The following is a 22,365-nucleotide window of genomic DNA, read 5'->3' as shown; positions in this document are numbered from 1 at the left end:
AAGCAAAAAAAACCCCCCAAAACCCTAGACGTTTTTAAAATGTGTCATACAAACACAAAAGTGACTCCTACCTGACGTGACTTAGGTTTGCCTTAGATATTGTGGGATCATAAATGTCAATCCTTGATGTGAACCAAATGATACCAATCAGTGTCTTAATATAAAGTCCTTCAGTGCATAATCCATCCAGACAGGAAGTTCAAAACCAGTTAAAGAAATCAGCCATGGAAAAAGACTTGATATCTAATTTTATTATGGAATATCGATAAATATGGACATATAATCATCTCCTTAAAATAAAACAGAGAATCAGAAGAACATGACCACTTAAACAGAATCTCATAGTTTAAAAAACAATATATAAGAGCATAAATAAATCAAATACATGTTTTCAACTGATATATCAATTTTTAAGTACTAATATTGTGTCTGCATGCATTATGAAAAAACCGGAACCATTGTCTGTACAAACACAAGACACCTGAAGGTATGAATGGAGGCTACTAGACCATACCGAGGAAAGACCTGACATAGAAAAAGGGACTGAGGAAGCACATTACTGTATAGAGACCTCACACACCCACAGTGCATATTCCAGTATGGTAAAACTTACATAACACACACACACTTGCAAACTTCATAACACATACATCCTCACACAACACACGCTTTGGAGTCACAAATGACCACATCTGGGAGACCCTGATTTTATAAACTACATTGCCCCTCTTTTCCAGAGGACAAATAGCACACACAGCCAACTCAAGCATACATGAGTTTTACAGTCTAACAGTGTTACACCCAGGTTGTCTGCTGATAAAGAACAGGACTGCCAGGGGAAAAAAATTGTTATTTAAAATGCTGTTTCATGTTCACCGATGCATAGATAGTGCCAAAAAGTATGAATATTCTACTTGGGAGACATTAAACTGGCATTATGATAATAAAGCAGAATATATTTGATTTGTTTCACATATAATACAAAAAACTGAGCCAATTCAGTGACCTAGTTCAGGCATCATGTTCATGACTTGCTTCTACTCATCTTCCTCAATCCTCATTAACGCCTGTCAGTTTGGCTTTTTAAGTCTGTCTGTAGGCTCTACATAAGGCTCTGCTCATTACTACCAAATGTTTCCCTATAAATGTATCTGTGGGGACTGATGAAATGAAGTCTTTATGTTGTGATGCTAGAATAAATACTAAATTAACTCATAAATCTTTTATCAAATGTAGAATCATATGATTGTATAATATATCCTTTCAGTTTTACATAACCATGACATCATTTTGGTCTTAATTTTAACAAATTTTATTAATTAAGGGCAGATTTAATAAAATATACAGTTTCATTCAGTGATAAAATGTAAAGTACACATCTATCTATATATCTATATCTTTATCTTCTATATCTATATAATGATATTCATAATGATCCAGCTGTTGTGGAGATAAAATTATTTATTTTAATAGCTTTCTTAAATATTTGTCAAATGTTATGCATTTTCATACATGAAAGTTAAACAATTTAGACTTTATTTCTTTTTAACAATGAAGCTGATGAAAAATGAATTTTGAAGCAGCCTTGTTTCATTTTGGGATACATTGATCTTCTATGGTGATGTCCTTCCTGACACCACTGCTATTATTTTTGGCCATTCCCTAGCTAGCACTTAGCATCTCAAACTGACACCCAGGGGGTCTGTGCTAATGGGATGAAGACAAACATCAAGGCTTTCCTTAGAGGCTACACAGCATGACAGATGTGCAGATCCTATTTCCATACTTTTATTCCTGTTAGACTGTTTCTCTCAAACAGACGGTAAGCTTTGCTACTGGAACACTAAAGGATGTTTCAGTAAATGTTGTAAATGTCAAGGTACAAACAAACCTGTCACATCTGTACGACCCTTTCATCTTGATAAGAGGGGGACTGAACATTGATTATGGCTCACTGTCACTGTCATCTTTAACATAGAGGTAATCAGCTTCTGTACAAAATGACGTCTTGCTTCAAAAGCACACACACACACACACACACACACACACACACACACACACACACACACACACACACACACACACACACACACACACACACACACACACACACACACACACACACACACACACACACACACACGCACCTGGCATCTTTACAAGAGAAGAAAATAAATACAGCGTACTGAACTTTCATTCACAACATATCATCATCCTCAGAGAAATGTGAATCAATATGCTTTTTTTTTTTTTTAACATATCAGTAAAACAAGGAGTTGTCACCATAAACACTGGCAGGAGTGTATTTTTCCTGACACCACCGTGTCTGGACCAACAACTTCAAATATGGCACATGATGAGTCTGGACTGTCTCCTTAGTAGTCTGGTCAGAAGGTCCCGTAAAGCCTTGCAGTAACAAAGAGCGGTTTTGATTAATTCTTGGTATTTATTTGTGGGGATTACCTTCATATATAAAAATGATATGTTTAAACTCAATAATAAGTGTGCTTTTTGTTCATGTATTTATTATTATGAAAGAGGTACTCCAATGTGGCTTTTCATTTGCATAAATGTGGGAGACGCAATTAAAAACAGCCACCTGAGGTTGATATATCCTATCAGACATGCATGGTTGGATTATGTTTCAGATTGGGATTAGCTAACCCATTGATTCTTCCTGCCTGGTAGTCACATCATTGATTTTTTATAAATTATAATGTTTCCTATTATATTTTTATCATACTTTTATGTGTTGGCTGGCTGTTACAGTTACGCTGCTCAAAGTGGGGTATCCATAGCGGAACAGTGCAAAAAGAAAATACACGCAAAGCAATTCAAGTCCCAAATTTAGTGTCAAATAGAATCAGAATGTTACCATTCACTTGATGGATTTCTAAGCAACATAAACTTAAAATGAAACTCTACTTATAAACTTATAAAGCTCTGGGACAGTATGATATAAAACATGTTCACAGTCAAAAATGAAAACACATTCAAAGTAAGCCATACAAAACTATGAAAATACATGGCTTTCCTACAATATTATCCTGCTTTTTGAGAGGGTTCACCAAAGACGAAGGAAACAACTGTTGGTCATTATGTGAAGGGCCTGTGTTTAATAAAAACTGATGAAATGTGGAGCCAGAGAGGAAGATGAAAGGTAAACAGTGATCGTGGTGTTGTCTTCTCCGGGGGCAGAAGATGTATTACAACAGCCAGCAGTTTATACAACAGACCTGAAAGAACTTGTTTTCAGTGTGTGTGGGAATGAACACCAGTGTGCATGTAACACACATTAACCACGCTGTTTATAATTAGGAGTGTATGATTGTCCATCACCTCACTGAAGAATCACTTTCACATAACTAGAGTTGTGTCTGATTGTGAAAATGAGTCATGGTAAGAAGTTGAACGCAAATTCCATCATTCCAGATATATAGTATGTGTCTAAGTGACATCAGTAGCAAGTGTGTCAGTGGAAGGCTCAACTACACTATTATCATTATTAAAGTAATAGTGGTTTTCCTTTCTAGATTTTTTTCACTCAATAAATGCATGTCATTATAGAATTTTTGTCTATAATATGTGTATACATTTCTAGAAAATATTGTCTTTTTCTACTTCCCATTTCTCAATAATTCATAATAATTCGTTGCTAAATAACATCATCATCCACAGGTCCTTCCTATCTTAATTATTTCAGTTGTTAATTCACATTTAATTGTGCTTATTTCAATTAACTAATACGAAATGAAAACTGTCCTGAATTTTATTCCCATGCTGATTTTTTTGTTGTTGTCATATGCTGGAAATCCTGAGCTGACTTTTTTAGCTGCTGTGAGTATTGAGAAAGATTTTGTTTGTTCGTTTACTTGAGCCTTATTTGCTGAGATGAAGCTGTTTTCCAATGCAGGCCTGCGTGATGTCATACTGGGTGTACTTACAAGTGCAAACAGGCCTATTTTTGACAGGAAAAGCAGGTGTGAAAGTCTGAACCAGAGAGGACATTTTCAGCATGGTGTTAAATTTAGTCTCAAATGAAATACCCTATGTACCTACCGTAACTTGTTTATAAAATAAAACATGATTTATCATAAAAATCACCTTCAAAAAAATTTAGTAAATGTGACTTCAATTCTTAATAAAATCGTTGATCAATAGTAAAAATAGAGAAAAACACAGCTGCAGAATGGATGTCGTCATCGCTCTTGTTCATATTGTCATGACTCACAGTAGAATAGTCAGTCTAGATGCTCTTCTGGGAAAGTACCGTCCTACAACTTATTTTATGATTCGGTACTAGTATGAATTGAATTAACTTAATGACAATGAATATATTGGTATAAAAATAACAGCTGTGGCAGTAATTTATCCTGCACTGCAGCTGATAGGTGGAAGATGTAAAGGAGAAGGAATGATGACAATGAGATTGGATCTGATCAAGTTACCAGAACCACAATATTACTCCAGCATATGAAGTGTTTCTTGTTTAAGTTGTTCAGATAATATGACCTATTTGGTTTATAGGTGTAATGTGGCTTGGACAACCATACCTCTTTTTGTTTGTAATGTATATGGTGTGTGTCTGCATGTCAGGCCTGTGTGCATCCCAAATAGCTTCCTCATAGTCTGGTCTGAGCCTCCGGTATGTAGATCTCGATGCTGTCGGCGCTCTCTGTGGCCGAGTTCTGCCGTACGGACGCGGCTCTCTTTGCCGCCATCAGGCGTTTCCTGGCCTCCAGCCTCTGCCTCTCTGAGCTCTCCAGAGATCGGTCTCTAGCCAGAGGAGGGTGATGGTGCGGGCCCTTTGGTGGCTTTTTTGGCACTGAAGGTGAGAGTCGTCTCTCCTGTTGGGAGAGAATGGTTGGGAGGTGGGAGGTGGGGGGGGGATTATTATACTTTCTTCATATTTCATCCTCCACATTTCTAACAAACCGCACCACAGGTTATGCCAGACTCTTTCTTCACTTATTATTCCACGTCCTTCTAATATTGGTTTACTGATATTGCAGTCTATTTATTGCTGTTTTGACACATTTGGTCATATTTACCTCTAATTCTCATGTTTTTACATACATAAGCATGTCATGAATATGTTTTCTTCTGATACCACACACTGTAAATGCATTTGTAGTGCGTGAGAAAGTGAGGAACAAAGCATGGAGAGATGGATGGAAAGACAGACATGATGGATCCACAGAGGCCCAGTTGTGTCAAGGTCCTGTGGTGCTGCTGGATTTGCAGCTATGCTGATTGATAGATGGCTGTTTGCAAGCACCTGAACTGTCAACACAAAAAAAACACAAGAAAGAAAAAAGGCAACAATGAGAGCAAATGAGGAAACAAATACAGTCTTTATATACAATGTCGCAACAGATACAAGACATTCAGAAAGATTTACAGATACACTTAAAGTATGCAAATGGAAGAACAGCACAAAAACCGCTGTTAACTTACACAGAGAGAACAGACTGAATTAATAAGTTCTGTCATCATCAAATTCTGTTTGTATGCAGGTTTTATACACAAATAGGAAGCAGATTTCAGTTAAATGTTGGCTTTGTGAGTGTCAGTGTGTGTGTGTGTGTGTGTGTTTGTGAGTGGGGCTACGGTTAAGGTTATTTTTTCTGAAGATCAAATGCACATTTATGGGTTGGGTATAAATTAATTCAGTCACACTTAGATTTAGGTACAATTTTTTAAAATGATTTGAAAGTTTTAAATTCATTAATTATTCTGAATTGAATTCCTGTTGTTTGCTATTTAAAATAAAATATAAAATAGTGAGGGTCATTCCTCGTACAATTCCTGTCTCTTTGGCACAGAATCATAACAATTGTTTCACCTTCATAATATCTGTAAAGGACAACAAAAGAATAATGAAGGAACACCTGTCAGAGGCTGTACAAAAACAGATTGCGATAAAAGTGAATTTCTTCAATCTGTTATGAGATGTTTGCAAAAAGACAGAACAAAAGAATGTATACAGGGAAAGGAAAAGCTGGCATTACGAGAATGTTAAAGAAAGTAAGAATTCAGAGCCGTACTTATCTCTGAAGATTCGGGGAAAGAAAAAGCAGTTTTAGAGTAAATTTAATGAGGAAAAAAAGCAATTTGACAGTTGAAATAATTAGAACATCACTTTTTATTATCAGCAAAAGCCATTTGTGTCAAATTATATCAAAATAAAAGTTAAAGCATACCAATAGGCACAGTCTCACTTGTTAACAGATACCCTGTAGTGAAAGTTGAAAGCTTGTGGGTGTACCTTTCTCTCAGGGGGATCCAAGGGTCTCCAATTGTTGGCTCTGAGCTGGTGAAGCTCATCAAACTTGAGGCTTATGTTCTCGATTGACAGCTGGAGCATATCCCAGAAACCAGCCAGGTCTGAAGCCACGGGACGGGGGTGGGCTTTTGGGTTCTTGTAAATGTAAAAGCACAGTTTTAAAGGTGAAGGTCAGAAACAAAAATAAATTCAAGTTCAAACTCATCAGCTCAGACTTTTGAGCTTCTGAATGTGTGCTGCAAAAAATATAAAATAGCAAATACATTAGAAAATAAAAATTCGAGTTGTATTCAGAACTGGGCACACTTCACAGATTTTACAGTATGTTATACACCATTATTGCATAATTGGTTGCCACAATCCAACCAGAGACCATAGTCACAGTGCCACCTAGTGGCAACAGGAAATAACATATTATATATGTGTACAAATGTCATATTACAATCTATAAAAATGTTTATTAAAACCTCTTAAACATAACAGGAAGCAGTTGATGTTGAATTTTCCAGTCTCGTTTTTAAAATCGTCCTTCTACAGATTTTATCTAGTCAATTTCGAATCATGTCAGTATTTGCAGATAAAAAGTCACAAAAGGGGTTTCCATGGTGATGCAATACATTAATTTGATACATTTGCCCAAAAGAACAAAGTTAACCCATGGTGCAATAATTGCATCTTGAATTTATATTCTGGATTGAGTCACATTTTGAAGGCATCGACATCACTCTGCAGTTACAGTGACAGCCCCACCTGCTGGCAACAGGAAGTGCGCCTTTGGAGCTAAAACATAATTTCATCCACATGAAACACTGGTGTATCCACATTCTTCAACAAGGGGCCTTTCATTATTATTTGGCAAAATGAGATGATGGAGGTGAGCCAATGTAACGACAATGGACTTCAGGAGTGACAGCAACACAAATTTATGTTGATGTCTTGCCGTGCAGCCCATGTGAGCTGGATAGAGGAGTGTAGATGAGGTTCACACTCACCAGATTCTCCTCACAAAGCTCCTTGAACTGTTGAAACTTCTGGGATATTAGCAGCTGAGCACTTCCTACAGCACTCCTCATCTTCCCAAGGACTGGACAGTTAGAAAAAAATATAAAAATTATTACAATGCAGTTGAAATCACATTTTTTTATGGGTGATTTCCAGGGGCCGTGCTTTCCCATTTGCTGCATTTGGTTGATCTGGATTTAACCTCCCTCTTAAGTTCACTTTTGTTTAATTCTGGGAAAAAATTAAACACAATTCTTTGTCTTAAATATTTTTTTCCAGATTTGACAGAAACAAGTCAGTCCGTCAGTCAGCCAGTCTCACTGTCTTTGACTCATTACCTTATTGAAATGATTGTGCTGTACAAATACTATACAAAAACGAATACAAGTACACAAGACGGATACAAACACAAAGCCATACTATCTTCAGAAAGGGCGTTCTCTCTCTGGTCTAGCTCTATCTGTCGACACCATCCGTCCATACGGTCGGTCTCCGCCCGCAGCAGCTTCAGAAACCAGCGTCCGTCTCTCTGACACACCGACCGCTGCACCACCTGCCAGTCAGAGCTCAGGACATTTAGACACACACCTGCAGGAGCATTTTGTTCTTCTACTACAATTAAACAATGCTAAGGATACGTACAAGAGACTTTATATATAACCAATCTGCAACCACGTACCTCCAGAATGGCTGAGCTGTTGAAGTTGACATCTAGGGGGTCATCTGATATACTGTCTATCCATGGGTCCGGAGGGGGGAGGATGGACGGGTCGAAGCCCACATCCTCGTATTCATCGGAGGCACAGGCATGGTAGTGGTTCCCTGAGCCCTGGATGCTGACAGTGGAGGTGGTGGCATCACAAGAGTATTGTCGGGATATGGCACCAGATGGCATGACATCCATGTCAGTGTCTGGGGAGTCCAGAGCGGTGTCCAGAAAATCTGGCATATCCAAATCAGCCTAGATGTAATGATAAATAAATCTCAGTAATTGTTTGAGCCTCAATTTTAAAAACTTGGAATAGATTCCATTCCAAAACAGGTTGTAGTCACAGACTCTGTGTTCTCACACATATAACACATTTCAAGAGGTTCTATCTTTACTGTGGCATACACCTGTACACAGTTTTTTTTTTCTTCAAACGGTTTCATCAAAATTTTCTTAGAGAAATTCATATAGATCAAGAGTGAAGAAACATGAAAAAGAAATCTTAGAGGAAGAAATAAATAGAAACTGAGGACGTCAGTAACATAGTCGTGGGAACATTGTACCTGTACGGCCGCTGTCACACTGTTAGAGCGCTGGAAACGACGATACCTGAAGAGGGACACGTAGAGTAAGTATGAACGCATGGGAGAATGTGTGTATGTGTGTGTGTTTGTCTGTGTATTAGTGTGTGTGTGTGCGTGCGGTATCAAGGGTAGCTGCCTTGAGCATTTAGTTCAAGGCAGCTGCTCTGGAATCTGAGGGGGCGTCTGTTCCAACCCACTTGAATTGTTTGGGTTTATTTGGCAATGACATGGTTTTGGTCTATGTGATGTTTAGCTGCAGAGGATAGTATCCTCAAAGTAAACTACACACCCCACCACTTGTAGAGTGTAAATACACCAGAACTAAAGGACCAGAAGAGATGGAGAGAGAGAATGAATTCTGGAGCTGGGTGTAGCCTGCCTGTTTGAGATGTGAGGGACTAGATAGAGGAACATATCTGTATTCTATCTGTAAAACTAGTGTTAGTAGAAAAGATTGTTTATTTGAATTTGTGTTGGTGTAAAATTAACACTGTGACAAAACTGTATGGAAGAGATCCTGGGTTCTAAGTGAATGCAAACAACAGTGAAAAGAAAAAGTGGAGAAAATGAGTGACTGACCCTCTGTCATCTTCCACTTGTACACCTACAGAGGTGAATTTGGATGGGTCATCTTGATTTGGAATCTCCTCTGGTCCATCCACCTATAGCAGACAGGTAGCATAATTTTTTGGGGCTTAATATTTTCTATTGATATAAAAAAAGGATAATTTACATGTTAAATTCCAACAGATACAGTTAATAGTTACACCACGAGACGGATAACACTGGCTAAATTATTTGAACAGCTGGTCTTTAAAGCTTAGTACAAGTATTAGTGATAAGTGGACGTAATCTTGATATGTAAGCAGGAATACATATCAGGCAATAGGAAGGGTACGAGTGAGTTACATCACAAGGCCACACAGAAGACAGAGAAACCAACTTTCTGCTGTGAAACAACAGCGATCCCCAAATCGCCGATCCGTAGGACTGAATTTACTGTATGTGTCAAATAATGCGCTGTCTGAATGAATACCTGGATGCCTATAGAGAGACATTTGCCCTTCCTGAGAACGTCCTTCCTGTAGTCGTCTTGATGATCAAGTGATCTCCTGTTCAACACTGATGGGGCCGGGCTGCTGACTATCATAGTGCTGTTACTGACATGTTGACTGGCTGGGCCATGGATCTACAGAGCAAAAATGAAAGGACATGTAGTTTGCATAAAAGCAGTGAATGAGTTTTTACAAAATACTTTAATATAAATACAACATAATATAAAAATTTTAAATAAAATAACTAAACATAATTTTAGGTGCCAGTAACAAGGAAAACAACTAATTACAGCATTAGAATTTGATCTTTTTATGATGAACCTGGATAAACGAACAAGAAAAAGACTAACCTGTGCATTAGCTGCTTCTATGGCAGCTGTCAAGGCCTTCATGCTATCAATGCTTTCTGTTGAGTTACTGAGTCCTGACTGGATGGTCATGTCTCCTCTGGGTCCCTCTTCTTCCATGTACGCATCCTGGTTAGTTATAGAAAACATGGAACATTTATCAGTTATACAGTTATAATCCTCGAAAGGAATTTAACAAAATTAGTGTGTACAGGCCCATGTAATACTGTAATACACACAACCACACACAAGGAAGCCTGTAAGCATGCAATGAGAGGTAGGGTGGTGGGCAGCTCGTTCTTGGTGCGCCCCAAATGAGCAGCTTGTGAGGGGGACGGTGCCTTGCTCAAGGGCGCCTCGGCAGTGCTCACACCTCCCATTGTCAGCTCACACTCCGGGTGTTTTTGAGGGGGAGCGGGAATCGAGCCACTGCCGCCCAAGTTGCATAGCTTGGGCGGCATCAGGTTGACATCAGGCCCAGGTGCTCCCATTACAAACGACAGAAAGCCAACCAGGAAACCAGAATGAGTTGTTTGTCACAATTGGTCAGTTTAGATAGACAAAAACTCTTGGACGAAAGGTGAAAAGGTCTTCAAAAAAAAAAAGTCCTGTTACATTGGATTCAACCTTCAAGAAAATTTTCATACAAATTCCTACATTTTGGAGTGTGTTTTTTTACATGAAATTGAATAAAACCTCAGGGAGTTCTACCCTGCGGTTACAAAGATGTTCTGATGTGTTGAAAGGAATATCAAAATGGTGCATAATCAGCAATGCGATACCTGTGCTGATTCTGTACTGCTCTGGGCTGTGATGGAGATGTAGGGCTTGGAGGTTGTGGAGCAGGTGGACGTTCGGGGTGGCACTGGTGGTGGGTTTTTCTTATAGGTGGTGATGCAAGATGAAACTGCAAAGAATGAGAGAGACACAGAAATTAAAAGGCAGAAGAAACTTTCTGTGTGAGCTGACCAATTAGACACCACGGCACCAGCTACAGCATCGGTTTATTTTAATGATAGGACTCTACTCAACAAATATTATCTGTTTAAAAAATGAATAAATTGAAATTCTTTCCGAGGGCATGCCTGTCACTTAAAGAAAACTAGTACATTTAAATACACTTATCTACAATAGTGTACTGATATAGAGTGTCAAGGGACTTAAATTTCCAAAACAGGAAACAGCTGACTTCTCCATCAATAGATCCCATCGTGAAGCATAGAGGTGGATTTCTGATGGTGGAGATGCTCGTCTAGTGACATCAAATTGATTGATGGCATACATTACCAGCATCACGATCATAGCATTCCATCATCTCCTCCTACTTAGTGGGACAATATTTTCTTTTTAATAAGGAAATGAATCAGAACACACCTCCTGGCTACGTGAGGGCTTTACACAGTGAAGGGATTCTGCATCTGATTACGTGAGAGCAGACCCGTTACAGACACTGTGCCAATTTGTTTGCCAAAGAGTCTCTGTCCTCCTTGCAAACTATCATGAAGCATCATTTTGACCCCAGTTCCCCAACAGTTTCAGGTAGGTGAAATTTTTAGCGTTACTGCCAATTCCCAGCTCCACGCTCTCGGCCAAATTTTCCAGTCTTATAACGGCAGTGCGTGTCTCAGTAATACCGACTATGCCATTTGTACTCCGGAGGGTACAAATTACGTATTTCTTGTTATTGTTTCTGATAAGTCTAAGGTAATAGTATTTCCGTATCTTGAGTAGTAATGGCATTTAAATGGCCTAAAATGGTGATTATAGGTTGAAAATGATTAAATAACAACTTACGAACAATTCAACTTATGAACAACCTCTTGAAACCAATTGTGTTCGTATGTTGAGGACTACCTGTACTTGATGAAGGTGTGTCCTGTTGATCTTGTATAGTTCCAGACATTCCAATCCATGTGTGTCGTCTTGAGTCATAGGCTTTCTAGTCAATCCAGGTGGTAACCAGATTGGTTCATTTTTGGTGTCAAATACTGTGATTTTAAACTTGGTATGACATTCAAAGTAGAAACAAACACAAAAACACACTCAAGCTGGGCCGTTCCTACCTGTGCTGCTCTGGATGGTTCTTACAGTGGTGGCAGATGTTCGTGGTGGGGAGGATGGCAGCAGCAGCAGTCTCCCTCCCTCTCTTTCGTCCTCTCCAGCACAACCTTGATCGATTGCCCTCACGTAGCTATGGCTGCGCATCCGAAAACACCCCGGCATAGGCAGAGTGTCCATGGTGTCCATACTGTCCATTCCAGGGTCCATGGCTTGTGACTGCATCTCACTATAAACCTGTTCACATACTTGCTCAATCTGCCCATTTACCTCCACCTCGCTCATCTAGTGGAGGTTCAGATGGGGGGTAAGAAAGAGCAGCAAACACAGGGAAGAAAAAAGAAAAGAAAGATTGAATCTGTCTCATCCAATCTGCTGTGACATGACTGGATGGGACTTACATTATATGCCAAAATATAAAAATAAAGGCATTTGGACAACTGACCTGACTGATGGTGCTCATGGCCCTCATGTAGCTTTCATTTCTTGAGCGGTATTGGGGTGAGGACAGCAATGACTTAGGGTCAAGGAGGGTTTTGGGGTCCAGGGTATCCATGCTTCTATTGATTGAAACCTCACTCACTGCACGGAGGTAACTGTGGCTCCTGATCTGCAGTTTGGGTGAGTGTTCTGTGGAAATCCTGAGAGGAACGACAGAGATGCAGAGTTATACAGTTCACCATTAAAATTCATTCAGTCAGAGCAGTGGTCACGTGTCACAGCTGCTGAATTCATTCACCATGTCTGAACAATCCACAGTTTGATAAATTAAATCCACAAAAAAATAAAAAACTCCCCCAAAAACGCTATTTTAGCTAACAGCATAATGTAAGGAATTTCACATGATTTGATGTTTTGTCTCACAATCTACTCAGACTGGATCCTGGCATTTCAAATACAGTATTCTTCTTTTTCTTCTTCTGTTTGCTGAATCTCTTTTGGATTTTGTGTCAACGTAAATATCTTGTATTTCGACTTTTATGAAAAAACATGGTTTCAAAAATCTTCGTCTTATAATTATAATTATAAGTATTATTATTAGTGTCTCACAACAAAAAAGTCACAAATATTTGTAACACAAGCTATAAAAGATTTTCAGGTAGTTTTTACTCTGCACACTTAAATCAACCCTATAACTGTAATGAAGAACCGAGTGAAATATCCACACAGCAACGAACGCTCATTAGTAACAAACACTAGGGGGCAGCAAAACACAAGTGCAACACCTGCCCCCAGACCTAAACAGAAAGATGTGACCCCTGCATTACCTGGGTGTTATGCATGTTCTTACTACAACACAGTTCATTGTATACTGAATTCATCAGTGGTTGTCAATGCTTATCTAAAATTTTGTTACATTTGAATGTACATTTGAGTACAGGGCTGTGATGATGGCCTTTCTTTCTAGACTTTTAATGTGTTGTTCGTCTGTGTAGTTTTGAAAAGTTTGGCTATATTCATTTTATACATCTCTACCCATGCTGAATCACATCCTTGCTGATGTGTGCAACAGAATGACTGTGTCCACATTGAACAGTCTGCTTTTCGTCAGTGTTAATGGACCAGACGTGGCTTCGTTCTCTGCTCAGAAATTCACAGAGATGTGGATAAAAGGATGAAATGCACCAAGAGAAATGACAAAAAGACCACATAAAGTCTGACAACAGTGCAGACTATTCATATAGTCTGATATTTAATGAGAGCCAGGATGAAATCTTAATATATGGGGTGTCCATGTTACATTTTACAGACCTTTAGCATTTTGCTAAATTGTCCATGTTGCTGTGATCGGCCCTTATCCATGGTTCTGAAGCTTAATGAGGACATTTTCCACAATGTGGCTGGCACATAAAAATAAATGTTTCATGTCTTTTTAAGATTGTATTAAATATGAATGTTCAACTGTTTGTGATTTATGCTCAGCGGGCCGACCATCAACCTATAAGAGTTACCTCAGCTCAGAAGTCAATGTTATTATATTTATATGCACTAAAAGTGTCCTGCCAAAATGTACATTGTATTAGACAAGCAAGATGTGTCATAGAAAAATCAACTTTCCATTTTTTATAAAATTTTACATTGAGTAAGTACAAAGTGAAAAAGATAAACAACTATTTTGAGCGTCCAGATTCTGGGCTGAGATTAACTTTATTAAAACGAAGTCAGGACGAGACAGAGATGGTGATATCTTACTGTAGAGTTGTCATTTCAGTCAGAGATGGCTGAGTGGCTTTCAAGTAGCTGGCACGACGAGCCTGGACCTTGGGGGAGGGTTTCGGACTCCCATCAGAGTCTCCACTGTCATCCTCAGCCATAGCTTTGACATAACTGCCACTCCGCATCCTCCGACAAGGGATGTCGTCTTCCTTTCCCAAAGGGGAGAAGCCACTCCACTCATCCTGAGGTACCTGACAATGGAGCAGAGAGAATAGATAAACACTGCCAGGATGATCCGGCCCACTGCTGACTCAGTCCAAGCCACCAAACTTGCTGATGAACAGTCCTGATGGTATATTAAGCTGCTAATATGTTTCACAATACAGAGCAAAGTCTAAGATCCAAAGACACAGACTGGGCTTAGAAGTTACTCTCACATAGTTGCATCTCTAACAGCCTCCATACGACTGCAGGGCGATGTCTTGACTAATGAGCGTGTAACAGGAGATGAATAGCTCTGCCTGGGCTGGTCACAGAATTTCATAGGCTAATTGATACATCTGTTGTTCAGAAGTCAGATCAATTGACTGTGTCAGCAGAGTAGAGTGTCTTATGTGGCCCATGTCTGAACTAATCAAACTTGAAGGTTCCTACAAGACATCATGCTATAGTTTTGTAATAGAAATAGATTGTTGGCACAGCAATAATAAAAACACATTCACCAAAATAAATTATAGACAAAAAAAAAGACCGTCATGTGTTTTATACATGTGTGGAAATATGAGACATCTTTCAAAACACTGACACACAAAAAAAGTCCAATAACAATGGATCAATGGACAGACTTTACAGCTTGTAGCTCATCATTTGTTTGTCCACAAGCCTAGTAACCTTAATCCCACAGAGCCCAGTTTACATTACGAAAAAGGAATTCCTATTAAAAAGTTTCCATTTGCACCTGGAAGAGGCTTTAAATATTGATGCATTTATAAATTGTGGTGATATTTCACCACAAGTACACCAGTTCCTGTAGGCTATCCTCCCTTGTAAATTATGTCCAACAATATGGACTTTCCAGGTGACATCAAGTCTGTTTTGTGTTTTTTAATTAAAAGAAAAAAGATTCATGAGGGTCTGTTTTCAATCATTCTAAATGTTTCCATGCAGAGAGTACCTTGGCAGCAAAACTAAACAAAATATAAAAGCACTTCACTTCTGAAAAGGATTTTTATGTAGCTGTGATGCAGGTCAGGATTTATCAGTGGGATGTCTGCGTCACCATAATGATTTCATTATATGAACCTGGATGGTGATAATAGCAGCTTGTGGTAGTTAATTTAGGATATATCTGTGTTTGTGACTTCTATTCCGATACAATGAAAATGATGCTCAGGCATTACTGATCAACGTTTTGAGAAACGAGATTTAAAATTTTTTTTTGCCAGTAACGGTAACTAAAGGACTTCCTTCCAATATGTTTTTCTATGAGTAATAACACTGATAAACTGAGTTATTAAGGTGATATAGAGAAATGCTATTTTGTTGCTTTTAAAATAAACAGTGCTAGAGAAATGCATCCTGGAGAACGGCACTCCACAGGAGGAATCAGAGCAGAGGAACAGCACATACAGTATGTGCATTAGGGTGGATAAATAGACCGACAGGACAGGAAGGACTGTTTGTCCTTTCAAGTGACATGAGAACTAATTTAATAACAGTTATATAACTGTCATGCAATATGTGGTAAATACATTTTTATTGCTAGTATAACACATACACACACACACATGCACACACACAGACACACACACGCATACACCCTTTTGTTAATATATGAAGGAATTTACTGTAATAATTTGAAAATAGCAAGAATATTAGTGTTAATAAATTAATTATTTAAATAAATTAAATAAAGATGGAAGAAAAGGCAGTAATAAAGCTCTTTTCAATATGGCTGCGACACAATAACCATGACCACTGTTATAAAAATTTGTTATTTCTCTCCACGTCCTCCTTAACATCCTGGATGGGACTGCTTCCATTTTTCATTGGTGGTTCTTTTTCATTAATATTTCACAAATCAAATGCTGGCAGAGTTCTGTTAGAAAGAAAAAGTGAGGTTGTTCATAGGCCTTAGAGCTCCTGAACCAGGAGGTGAAGCAATAAGTCAATCTTGTCAAAGGTGCCCCTGTGGACGGTGGGAAGCGTAAGTGGAGCCAGTGCTTTTTTGATGACTCCTGCAGTGTTTTGTAGAGGAGGTCAGGTTAACAGCAAAGTGAACCCCTGGGAATGTAATGTTGTTGACTCTCTGACGTGGTACCATAAACAGTCGGTGCAATAGACGATGTGACTGGTGCTGAGTCTGGTGGTAATGCTGAGTATCTGCTACCAGTTGTGTCAGGAAGTTGAGGAACCAGTTTCAGGTCCCAATGTCCACCTGTAGCATCCTGATCTTTGTCACTGTATTCAAAGCTGTGCAGCTGTCGATGATGATCCTGGTGTGGATGTTCTTCATCTCCAGATGTGATGAAGATGGGATCCTTTGAGGACTGAGTGCTTCTATATGGAAATTGTTGTGGATCCCAGTTTGCAGGGGAACGGGTCTGAATGTATTGCTTGTCACGGGTGTTGCTGGAACCTGTCCCAGCTGACCGCTGGCGAGAGGCAGGTTACCCTTCGATACATCACGGAGCCACGAGATGTTCAAGGTGTCTCCAGAAACATCTTTCAGCTGCTCTGCACAAGGCCTTGTAATGCATCCAGGGATGTGCTCCAGGGGGGTTATGCTAAATTTTCATTCTTTCCATCATTCTTTGTTGAGGGGAGGGGTTAGTTTCCATGGCAACACCACTGATAAATGATCAATTTTAAAGTTACATCTGTAGTTTGCTGGTCTCAACAAAGCAGTTGAATTGAAGCTCAATGATAGATTCTGACTTAGATTCTGATATAAATATGTGCAGCTCCTAGTTTCTGACTGGGATAGAGACCAGTTAATTATTTAATTACCGGTAGCTACATATTTTTAGTATGAACATTGAGCCAGGTGGAGTGATTCCATTTTTCTCTCTCGTTTTTTTTTTTTTTAACTTACATGCTTATCACTTTCATACTGAGTGAGGTGTAAGAAATTAACAAACAAAACCAGAGAAACAGACAGGAGAATTAGTCCACTAATAAAACATAAATCACAGTGAGAAAGATGGATGGATTTGTTGGAATTCATCCTGTGTGTGTGTGTGTGTGTGTGTGTGTGTGTGTGTGTGTGTGTATCTGTATGACGTCAAAGAAACACAAATGAGCAGTTTGGCTATAAAAGGAGAATGTGGAGAAAGGACCAGCTGCGGTAGCATCAGCAGCGCCTCTCACCCACGCAGAGGCTTCTTCCGCTGCAGCTCAAACGTTCTGCAGTTCCACTGTGACGGATGAAGAACAGTGAAAGACTGCAATCTGTTTTACATTATTATATACGCTGCAGGTTGAGACCTCACGCCTTTTGCCATTTTAACCACCTCGATCTGCCTGTTTCTTAACATGACCATGACTCATATTTGAGCATATATACAGTATGCCCATCACATTTGCTGTGTAATTCGTAAAGCAGCCTGTAGATTGTTTCCTTGACAACACTCGCCTGATTTGCTGGTATAAGGCAGCAGCTCTAGAAATAACAGGTACTCTAACCGTGCAGCCAGCAGCTGTGCTGTTGCGTTGCTGGAGATGATAATTTGCAGGTTGAGCGTGTACAGCCAGAGAGATAGCTCTAATGTGCTGCTTGGATCTGTTAACCTCCGTCAATGATGTCTATTCTGATACAAAAGGGTTTTCTCTTTTCATTTTTAGCTTCTGAATTCCCTGACCGTCATTTAGAGCTCCGAAAACTATTTCTGAAGGTACATCTGAATGTGTGGTTTACAAGAATCAAATCCACACACTTCTGTAATCTGTAGCTAAATGAACAATTCCTACAAAATAATTTTTAGTGTATTTAAAATACACTTCACAAAAGTGTATCTATGTTATTGTCCACTCGAACAAACTAACATTTTAAAAATATACTCATTTTGGAATTTATTTTTTTATTCTCCAGTTGTCTGATATGAAAGTTTTCTTTGATAGCAGGAAACACATAAAGAAACTTTCAGTGTTTGACCACTCAGAAGACTAAAGGGAGTTGTCATGCCTACAATCTGAGTCAGTCATTGTCAGTCACAAAACCACATTAGATAAGATACCTGCCATAAACCCCTCATCTGAGGCAACGTCAGTTATCTAAGGGCCAGAATTTCTCTAGAGTGGAGGATTTTCAGTCAAAGTAAGTGCGTTTTTTGAGTCTAGCTAACAAGTGATTGTTAAATATTTTCATTCTGTTGCTAAAATAGTGAACTTTGAAAATTGAAAACACACCATCTTAACTACACACTTAAGGCGCAACAGTCTCAAATCTCCACAAAGTCTGTAGAGATTTGAGACACAAACCCTCAGTTTAACTAATGAATGACTGTTATATATTGCTATATGTGATTTCAGAAAAAGAAAAGAATAATAGGTTAGTGTGGCCACCATCTGATCACTTCCATAAAAGAAAGGTCTTTCAGTTTTTAGATTAGGAGTGACTGTCACAATATACACTAGTAGTGTATATTGTATAGAGCAAGTCTGGTTGTAAGAAAAAAAATGTGTTTGTGAAAGACAAAGTAAATCAACACGACAAAATGTCAGGTCGACATGACATCTGCTTTTAAGGTGGTTCAGAAGTCACTCACAAATGACCTATTTAGTAAAAAAAAAAAGGTATAATGATGTGTTCAGCTCAGAAGTACATCCAGAATCTGAGTTGTCAATATACACTGCTCAAAAACATGTAGAGAACATTTAAATCGCACATCAGATCCTGATGAACAAATTATTTAGGAGGAAATTTTTTTACTGATGTGCATTGTATAATTTTTTGAGAAAAAAAATGACGTAAATTCAATGGCAACAAAAATCATGAATCTAATGGAAGCTGGGTTCAAACATACATTTAAAATCAAAGGAAAAATTGAAATTACAGGCATTGGAATACGGTTTGCTTTGAGGATTCCATTCCCCCTTAACAGTAGTCAATGTCTGGTTGGCTATGACATGGAGATCTGTGGACCTTTGAAGGATATGTCTCCCAGTCCTGCTGGATGATGTTACTGCCAGAATAATATTCACCACAGAGTCTCCAGACTCTTTCTCATGTGTCACATGTGCTCAGAGTGAGAAAAACAGGGCAACAGTGACAGAGCTGACAATTCTTGCAGTCTTTGCTGACTCTCAATTGAGCTGCATTGGTGTGGAGCTCTGAGGACAGGTCCCATGAGAAAATGTCAGGTCCTCGTGCCCCCTTATGGAATCTGTTTCTGACAGTTTGGCAAGAAGTAAGAACAGCAGCAGCTGCTGGAGGTAAATTTGTATGGCTCCCACAATGCTCCTCCTACACTAAAAGGAATGTTAGGGTTCAAAGGAATCGTGGTCTGTCTTTCAGATAACAGGAAGAAATTCACCCACTGACGCGGTTTCCTCTGCTGGTGAAAGGGTTAATCTGAAGTGCCCACAGGACCAGCTGCCATTGCTCAATCATTTTGTCTCATATTTATTTCCAATGTGAATGTTTCATTCAGTATAGCACATCCCACCACAAAGACCCTACTTTACCCCATTCAAGCTTTCAGCACAAACAGACTCATAGCCTTGTAACAACAACTACAGGATTGGTTGCAAGCCAGGCATTTAGATCCACATTTGTATTTATTTCAGTAGTTCATTGCTTTCTTAGATACCTCATTATGTTGGACTTCTTATTCTTTCAGAAATTAAAGAAAAAGTCAAAAAATTGTTCTTCAGTTTGAAAGTGGAAAAACCTTGATGTGATCCTTTCTCCCAATCCACTGCAAAATGAAATTTTGATTCTGAAGGGAAACTGAATGTTTTTTTTTTTTTATAAGGGGCACTGTACTAATTTATGATGCATACTGGAGACACAGGCTCTTGGCAAGCAATGCTGAATTAACCAAAACAGAGACTTGACATGGTGGCCTGCATAATTTCACAAACGGACAACAAACAGCAGTAATTTGAGGACATCACGATATAAAGCATCATTTCTGCAAAGTGTTTTCCAAGCCTGTTAGACTGGGATGAAGCAATAAATGAAGCCCCCCCCCAAAAAACAAAACAAAACCCCAACCGTTTTGTTATGTTGATGAAAAATATTTCTAAAACAATTTGGGTGCAATCTAAAATACAACACACATAAAGGCAGTCTTTCACATTGACACTAACATTACTTTTGAGTGTCCATGTTTGGTACATTCCTATTTAATGGCGTATGACTCCTGGTAGGCCAGGAGATGAAATTATCATTCTAATAACAGAAGGGATGCAGGTGGTTGAAATGATTAATTATATTACTTGGAATGGTGGTCGATCCAAAAAGGTTTCTCTCACATACAGTCACATACATTTCATACATTGAATGGATTTGGAGTATCACATCCATCCCACTGACCAATGTGGTGTCACTGGAGGAAATGCAGTCAAATATCCAAGTGTCAAAATCTGAGAAAAGACCAATTTTTCAATAATCCTTTTGATTTCACTGGTTACCATGGTGATGGCTGACTAGTCCAACCACACGTAATATTTGATTTTTTGGTGCCTCTTGAAGCCATGAAGAAAGCCGGAAGGAAATTTGTAGATATTTGGTCATATAAAGTTTCACGCGTGTCAATTCTGTAATGTGTCATGCTACCAAGTACCAAGAACATCCAACCTATACAAGCATTGCACAAGCACATACAATTTAACAATCCCAGCTGGTGCTGAGAGTACTGCAGGTAATTATGCATTAGAATAAACTGCCTTCATTATTTGACCATCTTTCAAATCTCTATTGTACATACGTTTTTTGAAGAAATAAATTTTTTTTTTGTTTACTGTTCTGTAGATGTGAGAATTTTTATTCTTTTCATCATTTGATGTAAATTTTAAAAAGATCTGAAACAAGTATTGAATGCATTGAATACAGATTCCCTCATTTAATTAAAAAAAAAAGAAAAGAACAACAAGCTGATAGCAAATATTTATCCTATATGTAGCCAAAAATGGAACAACACAGCACAACATCAGACCACAAAAACAAAACAGTGAGAAAAAGTAAGATAACTGATAGTAAAGGAAACATGGCTAAAAATGAAAAGGACATCTACGAAAGAGAAAGGTTGTCGATATTCATGAATTCATGCCGTTACCTAGCATTCAGAGAGTAAGGCTGCTACTGGTACTGCACTTACTTCTTTCTTCAACTCAAAAGGAGTAAAGAGGAGGAAGAGGAGAAGGAATAAGAAGACTTGCCAAACTAAGAGGAAGCAGAGGAGGTGAAGGTGGGTTGAAGTAAGTTTAGTGAGTGGAGAAAAGGGGATACTGGTGAAGAAGAGGCAGGATGAATCAGTGGGGGTCTTGGGGGTATTAGCAATGTTCCCTCTAAGGCTGTGGACGCACTACAGAACGTCACTATTACTTCTGAATGTGCATCAAACAGTTCACATCTGAACTTTACATAAGGGTAGAGGTTAACAGATTAACACCAATCCCATATTTCTTTGAGACTATAAAAGTTTTTTAAAACTAAATAACTGTTGGAGAAAGTATGAAACCATGAAGGAGCTGCCTGCTGCTCTACCTCCCCCCCACCTGCAGGCCCACAGGCCCCTTTGTGTGTATGTTATGGCCCTGTACACAATATATATGCATGTACCTACTAACCTGTGTGTAGAGTGGATTTTTAATTTCCCTTAAGGGATTAATACAGTTAATTAAATTACAATTAGAAATTCATCATTCGAAGCTCATAAATTTGTGAATGACACATTTTCATTTCATAAACTGAACAATTAAACAGTTGTGAAAATTGTTTGGTCCCTATTACTTTGTGAACATTAGATTAGTTTAAATTAACTTATATAACTATAAAAAAACTATTATATCTATAAAATAATTTTAATATATAAACCTCCATACATCTTATTAAAATACCTGGGAACTGACAGCAGAGGGATTGATAAGACTCCGGTGTATAGAGATACTTTGTCAGGTAACGGTAGACTTCCAGCTCTCATCTGAGCCAGCTCTAGTGTCT

The 22,365-nt window shown here is 38.7% G+C and overlaps 1 protein-coding gene across 7 annotated transcripts in view; it reads right to left on the bottom strand.

Moving 5' to 3' along the window:
• Positions 1-220: 220 nt before the first annotated feature.
• LOC137612748 (disks large-associated protein 1-like) overlaps positions 221-22,365 on the bottom strand; it is a 50,599-nt gene continuing 28,454 nt past the window's right edge. For 5 of the 7 annotated variants that reach the window (XM_068341431.1, XM_068341429.1, XM_068341428.1 and 2 more), the window contains exons 3-16: positions 14,235-14,449; positions 12,487-12,682; positions 12,047-12,326; positions 10,766-10,890; positions 9,987-10,112; positions 9,618-9,770; positions 9,161-9,243; positions 8,561-8,606; positions 7,968-8,249; positions 7,709-7,841; positions 7,279-7,370; positions 6,269-6,421; positions 5,186-5,278; positions 221-4,847 (exon numbers count right to left, since the gene is read on the bottom strand). In XM_068341431.1, the coding sequence (XP_068197532.1) occupies positions 4,623-4,847; positions 5,186-5,278; positions 6,269-6,421; positions 7,279-7,370; positions 7,709-7,841; positions 7,968-8,249; positions 8,561-8,606; positions 9,161-9,243; positions 9,618-9,770; positions 9,987-10,112; positions 10,766-10,890; positions 12,047-12,326; positions 12,487-12,682; positions 14,235-14,449 (2,202 nt within the window). In that variant the 3' untranslated portion in view covers positions 221-4,622. Of the gene's footprint in view, positions 4,848-5,101; positions 5,284-6,268; positions 6,422-7,278; positions 7,371-7,708; positions 7,842-7,967; positions 8,250-8,560; positions 8,607-9,160; positions 9,244-9,617; positions 9,771-9,986; positions 10,113-10,765; positions 10,891-12,046; positions 12,327-12,486; positions 12,683-14,234; positions 14,450-22,365 lie in introns of those variants that run through there. The other 2 variants (XR_011038870.1, XM_068341433.1) reach the window with 2 other exon arrangements.

Source organism: Antennarius striatus, chromosome 18 (assembly GCF_040054535.1).
Source record: "Antennarius striatus isolate MH-2024 chromosome 18, ASM4005453v1, whole genome shotgun sequence".
Classification (NCBI taxonomy): domain Eukaryota; kingdom Metazoa; phylum Chordata; class Actinopteri; order Lophiiformes; family Antennariidae; genus Antennarius; species Antennarius striatus.
The sequence above is the reverse complement of the archived record's forward strand: the minus strand, read 5'-3'. Positions and strand labels throughout refer to the sequence as shown.